A 10,875-nucleotide genomic window follows, 5' to 3' on the forward strand; every position below is an offset into this window, starting at 1 on the left:
CACCCAAGTACTGCATTTTGGACTCTTTTGTTGACTATGAGGGCTACTCCATTTCTTTTAAGGGATTCTTGCCCAGGATAGTAGATATAATGGTCATCTGAATTAAATTCTCCCATTCCTGTCCATTTTTGTTCACTGATTCCTAAAATGTCTATGTTCACTCTTGCTGTCTCCAGTTTGACCACTTTCAATTTACCTTGATTGCTGGTTCCTATGCATTTTTGTTCTTTACAACATCAGACTTTACTTCCATTACCAGTCACATGCACAATTGTGCATTGTTTTAACTTCGGTTCATTCTTCACTCCTTCTAGAGCTATTTCTCCACTCTTCTCCAGTAGCATATTGGGCCTCTATAGACCTGGGGAGTTTATCTTTCAGTATTATACATTTTTGCCTTTTCATACTGTTCATGGGTTGTCAAGACAAGAATACTGAAGTGGTTTGTCATTCCCTTCTCCAAGGGAATATGTTTTCGCAGAAATATCCACCATGACCCGTCCACCTTGGGTGGCCCTACACATCATGGCTCATATTTTCACTGAATTAGACAAGGCAATGATCCATGTGATCAGTTTGTTTAGTTTTCTGTGACTGTCATTTTCATCCTGTCTGACCTCTGACAGATAGGACTAAGAGGTTGTGGAAGCTCTTTGATGTGAGAGACTGGCTCTGGGGAATCTAGGTTTTGTCTGATGGGCGGGGTTGTGCTCAGTAAATCTTTAATCCAATTTTCACTTTAAGTATGGGGGCTGCATTCCCTGAGGCAAACCTATGTTAGGTGTAATGGTCAGATCAGATAAGTCACTCAGTCGTGTCCGACACTTTGCGACCCCATGAATCGCAGCACGCCAGGCCTCCCTCTCCATCACCAGTTCCCGGAGTTCACTCAGACTCACATCCATCAAGTCAGTGATGCCATCCAGCCATCTCATCCTCTGTCGTCCCCTTCTCCTCTTGCCCCCAATCCCTCCCAGCATCAGAGTTTTTTCTAATGAGTCAACTATTCGCAGGAGGTGGCCAAAGTACTGGAGTTTCAGCTTTAGCATCATTCCTTCCAAAGAAATCCCAGGGCTGATCTCCTTCAGAATGGACTGGTTGGATTTCCTTGCAGTCCAAGGGACTCTCAAGAGTCTTCTGCAACAACACAGTTCAAAGCATCAATTCTTCAGTGCTCAGCCTTCTTCACAGTCCAACTCTCACATCCATACATGACCACTGGAAAAACCATAGCCTTGACTAGACGAAACTTTCCTGGCAAAGTAATGTCTCTGCTTTTGAATATGCTATCTAGGTTGTTCATAACTTTCCTTCCAAGGAGTAAGTGTCTTTTAATTTCATGGCTGCAGTCACCATCTGCAGTGATTTTGGAGCCCCCAAAAATGAAGTCTGGCACTGTTTCCACTGTTTCCCCATCTATTTCCCATGAAGTGATGGGACCGGATGCCATGATCTTCGTTTTCTGAATGTTGAGCTTTAAGCCAACTTTTTCACTCTCCACTTTCACTTTCATCAATAGGCTTTTTAGTACCTCTTCACTTTCTGCCATAAGGGTGGTGTCATCTGCATATCTGAGGTTATTGATATTTCTCCTGGCAGTCTTGATTCCAGCTAGTGTTTCTTCCAGTCCAGCGTTTCTCATGATGTACTCTGCATATAAGTTAAATAAGCAGGGTGACTAGATACAGCCTTGAAGAAGCCCTTTTGCTATTTGGAACCAGTCTGTTGTTCCATGTCCAGTTCTAACTGTTGCTTCCTGACCTGCATACAGATTTCTCAAGAGGCAGATCAGGTAGTCTGGTATTCCCATCTCTTTCAGAATTTTCCACAGTTTATTGTGATCCACACAGTCAAAGGTTTTGGCATAGTCAATAAAGCAGAAATAGATGTTTTTTTGGAACTCTCTTGCTTTTTCCATGATGCAGCAGATGTTGGCAATTTGATCTCTGGTTCCTCTGCCTTTTCTAAAACCAGCTTGAACATCAGGAAGTTCATGGTTCACATATTGCTGAATCCTGGCTTGGAGAATTTTGAGCATTACTTTACTACGTGTGAGATGAGTGCAATTGTGCGGTAGTTTGAGCATTCTTTGGCATTTCCTTTCTTTGGGATTGGAATGAAAACTGACCTTTTCCAGTCCTGTGGCCACTGCTGAGTTTTCCAAATTTGCTGGCATATTGAGTGCAGCACTTTCACAGCATCATCTTTCAGGATTTGGAATAGCTCAACTGGAATTCTATCACCTCCACTAGCTTTCTTCATAGTGATGCTTCCTAAGGCCCACTTGACTTCACATTTCAGGATGTCTGGCTCTAGGTCAGTGATCACACCATCGTGATTATCAGGGTCATGAAGATCTTTTTTGTACACTTCTTCTGTGTATTCTTGCCACCTCTTCTTAATATCTTCTGCTTCTGTTAGGTCCATACCATTTCTGTCCTTTATCGAGCCCTTCTTTGCATGAAATATTCCTTTGGTATCTCTGATTTTCTTGAAGAGATCCCTAGTCTTTCCCATTCTGTTGTTTTCCTCTATTTCTTTGCATTGATCGCTGAAGAAGGCTTTCTTATCTCTTCTTGCTATTCTTTGGAACTCTGCATTCAGATGCTTCTATCTTTCCTTTTCTCCTTTGCTTTTCACTGCTCTTTTCACAGCTATTTGTAAGGCCTCCCCAGACAGCCATTTTGCTTTTTTGCATTTCTTTTCCATGGGGATGGTCTTGATCCCTGTCTCCTGTACAATGTCACGAACCTCATTCCATAGTTCATCAGGCACTCTATCTATCAGATCTAGGCCCTTAAATCTATTTCTCACTTCCACTGTATAATCGTAAGGGATTTGATTTAGGCCATACCTGAATGGTCTAGTGGTTTTCCCTACTTTCTTCAATTTAAGTCTGAATTTGGCAATAAAGAGTTCATGATCTGAGCCACAGTCAGCTCCTGGTCTTGTTTTTGCTGACTGTATAGAGCTTCTCCATCTTTGGCTGCAAAGAATATAATCAGTCTGATTTTGGTGTTGACCATCTGGTGATGTCCATGTATAGAGTCTTGTCTTGTGTTGTTGGAAGAGGGTGTTTGTTATGACCAGTGCATTTTCTTGGCAAAACTCTATTAGTCTTTGCCCTGCTTCATTCCGTATTCCAAGGCCAAATTTGCCTGTTACTCCAGGTGTTTCTTGGTTTCCTACTTTTGCATTCCAGTCCCCTATAATGAAAAGGACATCTTTTTTGGGTGTTTGTTCTAAAAGGTCTTGTAGGTCTTCATAGAACCGTTCAACTTCAGCTTCTTCAGCATTACTGGTTGGGGCATAGACTTGGATTACTGTGATATTGAATGGTGTAATGGTAACCTCCTTCAAAAGGGCTTATGCCAGTACTGTTGTATTCAGTGCCCCTGACCCTGTGTCAGGCCACTGTCGACCCATGCCTCCACCATATCATGATGTCATATGAATGCTGTCCTTCTCTGTCTGACTTCATTCAGTATGACAATAAATAGATCCATCCATGTTGCTGCAAATGGCATTATTTCATTCTCTTTAATGCCTGCTGAAGCCCCAATACTTTGGCCACTTGATGTGAAGAAATGACTCATTGGAAAATACCCTGATGCTGGGAAATATTGAAGGCAGGAAGAGAAGGGGACAACAGACGATGAGATGGTTGGATGGCACCACTGAGTCAATGAATATGAGCTTGAGCAAGCTCCAGGAGTTGGTGACTGACAAGAAAGCCTGGCGTCCATGGGGTTGCAAATAGTTGGACATGACTGAGCGACTGAACTGAACTGAAAATGAAACTCACTGGAGAAATCATAAAATCAAAGGCTATAGGAGTTAAGGGCACCTTCAAGGCCACAAGTTAATTAGTGACTAAGTTAAGACATGAAAGCCAGCACTCCATGTCTACAGAGCCCTTGTTGTTTCTATCCTACCTTATTGCTTTGAGGAAGTGGAAGAAGATAAACTTCAACCTTCCTGGACGGGGTGAGAAAAGGAGTTTAGGTGAAGAAAGTTAAGGTCCAAAGTCCTTGGCCTTAATATTTTCACATGCAGTTGTTGGTATTAGTTACATGTGGATATTTAAATTAAAATGAAATAAAATTTACAATTCCATTTCTCAGTCATACTAGCCACATCTCAAATGCTCAGCAGCCACAAATGGTTGACCAGTGGCTACTGTAATAGGGACTACAGATATACAACATGTTCATCACTGCAAAAAGTTCTACTAGGCAGCACTACAGAAACAAGGACTTTACATTCCCACCAACAATGCAAGAGGGTTCCCTTTTCTCTATATTCTCTCCAGCATTTATTGTTTGTAGGTTTTTTGATGATGTCCATTCTACCAGTGTAAGGTAATACATCATTGTGGTTTTGATTTGCATCTCTAATAATTAGTAATATTGAGCATCTTTTCATGTGCCTCTTGGCTATCTGCATATCTTCTTTAGAGAAATGCCTATTTAGGTCTTCTACCCATTTTTTGATTTGTTGTTTTTTTGTTATTGAGCTGCACGAGCTATTTGTATACTTTGGAGGTTACTCCCTTGACAGTTGCTTTATTTGCAAATATTCTCTCCCACACTGAGGGTTGTCTTTTCATCTTGTTTATGGATTTCTTTGTTGTGCAAAAGATTTTACAGTCACTAAGAGGAACAGTATGGAGGTTTCTTAAAAAATAAAAACAGAACCACAGTGCTGTGCTGTGATTAGTCACCCAGTCATGTCTGACTCTTTATGACCCCATAGACTGTAGCCTGCCAGGCTCCTCTGTCCATGGGGATTCTCCAGGCAAGAATACTAGAGTGGATTGCCATGCCCTCCTCCAGGGGATCTTCCCAACCCAGGGATCACACCCAGGTCTTCCACATTGCAAGAGGTTTCTTTACCATGTGAGCCTCCAGGGAAGCCCAAGAATACTGGAGTGGGTAGCCTATCCTTTCTCCAGGGGAATTACCCAACCTAGGAATCAAATTGGGGTCTCCTGCATTGCAGGCAGATTCTTTATCAGCTGAGCTACCAGGGAAGCCCCAGAACCATCATATGACCCAGCAATTCCATACTGGGCATATACCATAAGGAAACCACAGTTCAAAAAGACATTCACCCCATTCTTCATTGCAGCACTGTTTACAATAGCCAGGACATGGAAGCAACCTAAATGTCCAAAGACAGATGAATGGAAAAGAAGATGTGGTATATATATACAATGGACTATTTGTCAGTCAAAAAGGAATGAAGTTGGATCTCTTGTAGAGACATGGATGAACCTAGAGTCTGTCATACAGAGTGAAGTAAGTCAGAAAGAATAAATCAAATATGGTATATCAATGTATATATGTGGAATCTAGAAAAATGGCACAGATGAACCTATTCGCAGGGCAGGAATAGAGACACAGATGTAGAGAAAGGACATGTGGACATGCAGCGGGGCAGGGAGAGGGGTGGGATAAAATGGAAGATTGGGATTGGCATACATATTAGACTGGCCAAAGAGTACATTCAGGTTTTCCCCTTAGAGAAAAACTCAAATGAGCTTTTTGCCCAATCCAATACACTATCATGTGTAAATGAGATAGCTAGTGAGAAACTGCTATACATTACAGGGAGCTCAGCTCAGTGCTCTGAGGTGATCTAGATGGGAAGGATGAGGGGAAGTTGGGAGAGAGTTCCAAGAGGGAGGGGATATATGTATACATGTGGATATATATATACATGTGGCTGGTTCCCTTTGTTATACAGCAGAAACTAACACAACATTGTGAGGCAACTACAGCCCAATTTAAAAAAACAAGAAATAAGAACTCTGACATGTTTAACAAGCTCGCACAGGAACTTTGGTGTACCTTCAAGTTTGTAAACTACTGGCTTACCAGAATGTGTGTGTGCTATAATGAAGTCAGGCCCTTACATGGGGTGCCAACAATTGGATCAGAAGCCAAGAGGATACGGATAGAGATTCCAGTGAGGGGACAGAGGACGGGAGGGAGTGGGGGGAGAGGGAATATGAATATGCATATGAAAGTTAGACAAACAGATAGATAGCAAAAAGGGGAGAAATAAACAGAGGGAGAGTAATCCCAAGGGAGCAGTTTCATCCACTGAACAGAGTCTAGATCAGTCCAGCTACTTTTTCTAACACCTTGGGACTGTCACAGGTATAGCCCAGGAAGGTTGTCATTTCTTCATGGAAGTGTCCTCTATCTTATCCTAAGAGCCCTCACATGGACCATCAGAGTTAGGCCTACCTCACAAATGTCCTTTAGGTGCTTGATGTAATGACGCTCGGTGCTCATGATCTCATTGATGACGTTGGCCCGCATCTGGTCCCGGTTTTGGAGTGGCCGGCCCAGACAGAGGCAGTCTGAGTTGGGGTCCAGGTGCCCATTCTGAACGTCACTGGGCCCTTCCTCTACCCCATCCTCCTGGTTCACCCATAGCTGTAGAGGCAGGCAGAAGAAGAAGAATGGGTTAGCTTCCTTCTTTGAGAAGTTTTCAGCCAAGTAGAAAAAGGATAAACTAAAATATTCAGGTATTCATAGAGCCAGAACCTTCAACCAGAGCCCTCAAACTGAATGCCAGGACCAGCTCTAGGGTGACTTGTTGGACTTATCTATGAGTCTATTCCTCTCTAGGCCTTTAGTGACCTATCCATAAAATGGAGGATGGAGAAGAGTAGGACTAAATCATCTCTAAGAGACTTCTTGGTTAGGAAGGTTTCAGAGGAGAAAAGAGTTATGGCAAGCAGAACTCATTTGTGCTGGAGCACATTGAGCCATCACAGCTGGATCAACAAATACAGATTAAATTATAATCTTGGGAGATGAAGGGTCCAAGATGGTGACATAAGAAGACCCTGATCTCACCTCCTCCCATGGACACACCAAATCTACACCTATATAGAGAGCAATTTTAAAACTGGACTTCATTTTATTTTTATAGAGCAATTTTTGAGGGGTGATTGGATAGTTACTGCACATAAAAGGACCAGATAGAAATCAGTAATAAAGATGGAAACATGATATCCATGAACCAAACCTCTGAAGTAGCAATTTGCATGGTGAGGGATATTGCTGAGGGGCATAAGCAAAGACTCACCTAAACCCAGCAGTTTAAAGAGCAGACACACACACTAAGAGAAAAAATTTATAGTTACCAGAGGAGAAGGATTGGGGAGGGATAGATTGGGAGTCTGGTACTGACTATGTACACACTGCTGTATTTAAAATAAACAACAAAAACTTACTGTATAGCACTGGGAACTGTTATATATCTGCTCAATATTCTGTAATAACTAAAAATAATTTGAAAAAGAATAGATACATGCATACATATAACTGAATCACTTTGATCTACATCTGAAACACAACATTGTTAATCAATTATATTCCAACATAAAATGAAAACAAAGAAGTAAAAATAAACAGCAGCTAGACTATTCAGTAAGAAAATCCATTTACTAACACAAAAGCTTCATTACCACTAAATCAATCTTACAAGAAATATTAAAGGATCTTCTTCAAGTGGAAAAGAAAAGCTCATAAATAGAATAAAATCTATTAAAGAAAAAATCTTAATGGTAAAGGCGAATATAGAAAAGGCAGTGTATTAACCACTTAAAAAGCAATGAAGGCTAAAAGACAAAAGTAGAATAACCAACTATAACTATACTAATTTGTTAAGGGATACATAAAATAAAAAGAGGCAAAATGTGACATCAAAAATATAAAATGTGAGGTGAGGGAATAAAAGTGTAGTGCTTTGAGAATGTCTTCAAACTTTCAGTGTAATAGACAGGTATATGTTGTTGTTTGCTGTTCAGTCTCTAAGCTGTGGCCGATACTTTGTGATCACATGGACTACCTTCACTGTCTCCCAGAGTTTGCTCAAATTCATGTCTATTGATTCAGAGATGCTATCTAACCATATCATTCTCTGTCGCCCTCTCCTCCTTTTGCCTTCAGTCTTTCCCAGAATCAGGGTCTTTTCCAACGAGTCAACTCTTCACATAAGGTGGCCAAAGTATTGGAGCTTCAGCATCATTCCTTCCAATGAATATTCAGGGTTGATTTCCTTTAGGATTTACTTGTTTGACCTCATAGGCCAGGGGATTCTCAAGAGTCTTCTCCAGCACCACAGTTTAAAAGCATCAGTTCTTTGGCATTCAGCCTTATTTATGGTCCAACTCTCACATCTGTATATGATTGCTTGAAAAACCATAGTTTTGACTATACAGACCATTGTAGGCTAAGTGATGTCTCTGTTTCTTAATACATTATCTAGGTTTGTCATAGCTTTCCTTCCAAGGAGCAAGTGTCTTAATTTCATGGCTGCAGTCACCATCTGCAGTGATTTTGGAGCCCAAGAAAATTAAATCTGTCACTGCTTCCACTTTTTCCCATTCTAATTGCCATGAATTGATGGGCCCATATGCCATGATCTTAGTTTCCTGAATGTTGAGTTTTAAGCAAGTTTTTTCACTCTCCTCTTTCACCCTCATGAAGAAGCTCTTTAGTTCCTCTTCACTTTTTGCCATTAGCGTGGTATCATCTGCATATCTGAGGTTGTTGCTATTTCTCTCAGCAACCTTGATACAAGTTTGTGATTCATCAAGCATGATATTTCACATGATGTACTCTGCATACAAATTATATAAACAGGGAATCAATATACAGCCTTGATATATTCCATTCCCAATTTGGAGCCAGTCAGCTTTTCCATGTAAGGTTCTAACTGTTGCTTCCTGACACATATAGGTTTTTCAGGAGACAGGTAAGGTGGTCTGGTATTCCCATCTCTTTAAGAATTTCTACAGTTTGTTGAGAACCACACAGTCAAAGGCTTTAGCATAGTCAATGAAGCAGATGTTTTTCTGGAATTCCCTTGCTTTCTCTATGATCCAAGGAATGGTGACAAATTGGCCTCTGGTTCTTCTGCCTTTTCTAGACCCAACTTGTATCTCTGGAAGTTCTCAGTTCAGGTACTAGTGAAGCCTAGCTTGAAGCATTTTAAGCATAACCTTACTAGTATGTTAAATGAGCAATACTGTACAATAGTGTGAACATTCTTTGAAATTGCCTTACTTTGGGATTGGAATGAAAACTGACCTTTTCCAGTCCTGTGGCAACCTCTGAGTTTTCCAAATTTGCTGGCATATTGAGTGCACCGTTTTCACAGCATCATCTTTTAGGATTTTATTTTTTTCAAATCAAATAGTTCAGCTGGAATTCTATCACTTCCACTAGCTTTGTTCGTACCAATGCTTCCTAAGGTCCACTTGACTTCACACCACATCATGTCTGGATCTAGATGAATGACTACAATATCGTGGTTATTTGAGTAATAAAGACATTTTGTATAGATTCTCTGTGTATTCTTGCCACCTCTTCTTAATCTCTCCTGCTTCTGTTAGGTCCTTACTGTTTCTCTCCTTTATTATGCCCATTCTTGCATGATATATTCCCTTGATCTCCTCAATTTTCTTGACGAGGTCTCTAGTATTTCCCATTATATTATTTTCCTCTACTCATTTGCATTGTTCATTTAAGAGAGTCTTCTTAATCTCCCCTTGCTATTCTCTGGAACTCTTCATTCAGTTGGGTATATATTTCCTTTTCTCCCTTGCCTTTCACTTCTCTTCTTTCCTCACCTATTTGTAAAGCCTCCTCAGACAACGACTTTGCCTCTTGCATTTCCTTGGTTTGTGGTAATTTTAGTCACTGCTTCCTGTGCAATGTTATGAAACTCTCTCCATAGTTCTTTAGGCAATCTGTCTATCAGATCTAATTCCTTGAATCTATTTGTCACCTCCACTGTATAATCATAAGGGATTTGATTTAGGTTATACCTCAATGATCAAGGGGTTTTCCCTACTTTCTTCAATTTAAGCTTGAATTTTGCAATAAGGAGTTGATGATCTGATCTACAGTCAACTCCAGGTCTTGCTTTTGTTGACTGTGTACTGTTTCTTAATCTTAATCTTCAAAGAATATAGTCAAACTGAATTCAGTATTGATAATCTGGTGATGTCTATGTGTACAGTCACCTCTTTTGTTGTTGGAAAAGGGTGTTTGCTATGAGCAGTATGTTTTCTTGGCAAAACTCTGTTAGCCTTTGCCCTGCTTCATTTCGTACTCCAGGGCCAAACCGGCCTGTTACTCCAGGTATTTCTTGACTTCCTACTTCTGCATTCTAGTCCCTTATGATGAAAATAACATCTTTTTTGGTGTTAGTTTTAGAAGGTCTTGTATGTTGTCTTAGAACTGATCAACTTCAGTTTCTTTGGCCTCAGTAGCTCGAGCAAGACTTGGATTACTGTGATGTTGAATGGTTGCCTTGGAAATGAACTGAGATCATTCTGTCATTTTTGAGATTGCACCCAATTACTGCATTTCAGACTCTTTTGTTGACTATGAGGATTATTCCATTTCTTTTAAGGGATTCTTGCCCACAGTAGTAGGTATAATGGTCATCTGAATTAAAGTTGCCTATTACTGTGCATTTTAGTTCACTGATTTCTAAGATGTTGATGTTCACTCTTGCCATCTCTTACTTGACCATGTCCAATTTACCTTTATTTGTGGACCTAATATTCCAGGTCCTATGCGATATTGTTCTTTATAGCATCAGACCTTACTTTCACCACCAGACACATTCATAAGTGAGCATCGTTTCTGCTTTGGCCTCATTCATGGGTGAGAGCCTTGTGGCAAAGGGAATTGTATAACTCAGTGAAGCTATGAACTATGCAAAACAGGGTCACCCAAGACACATGGGTCATAGTGAAGAGTTCTGACTAAACATGGTCCACTCGAGGAGGAAATGCAAATCACTCCAGTAATCTTGCTGCTAGAACCCCATGACGGAGAA

The 10,875-nt window shown here is 40.6% G+C and overlaps 1 protein-coding gene across 13 annotated transcripts in view; it reads right to left on the bottom strand.

Moving 5' to 3' along the window:
* The window catches only part of ARHGEF9 (Cdc42 guanine nucleotide exchange factor 9), a 386,748-nt gene that overhangs the window by 97,042 nt on the left and 278,831 nt on the right, over positions 1–10,875 (bottom strand). For all 13 annotated transcript variants that reach the window (XM_025276866.2, XM_025276865.2, XM_025276863.2 and 10 more), the window contains one exon: positions 6,255–6,446. In XM_025276866.2, coding sequence (XP_025132651.1) covers positions 6,255–6,446 — 192 coding nt within the window. The remainder of the gene's footprint in view (positions 1–6,254; positions 6,447–10,875) is intronic.

Source organism: Bubalus bubalis, chromosome X (assembly GCF_019923935.1).
Source record: "Bubalus bubalis isolate 160015118507 breed Murrah chromosome X, NDDB_SH_1, whole genome shotgun sequence".
In the NCBI taxonomy this organism is placed as follows: Eukaryota; Metazoa; Chordata; class Mammalia; order Artiodactyla; family Bovidae; genus Bubalus; species Bubalus bubalis.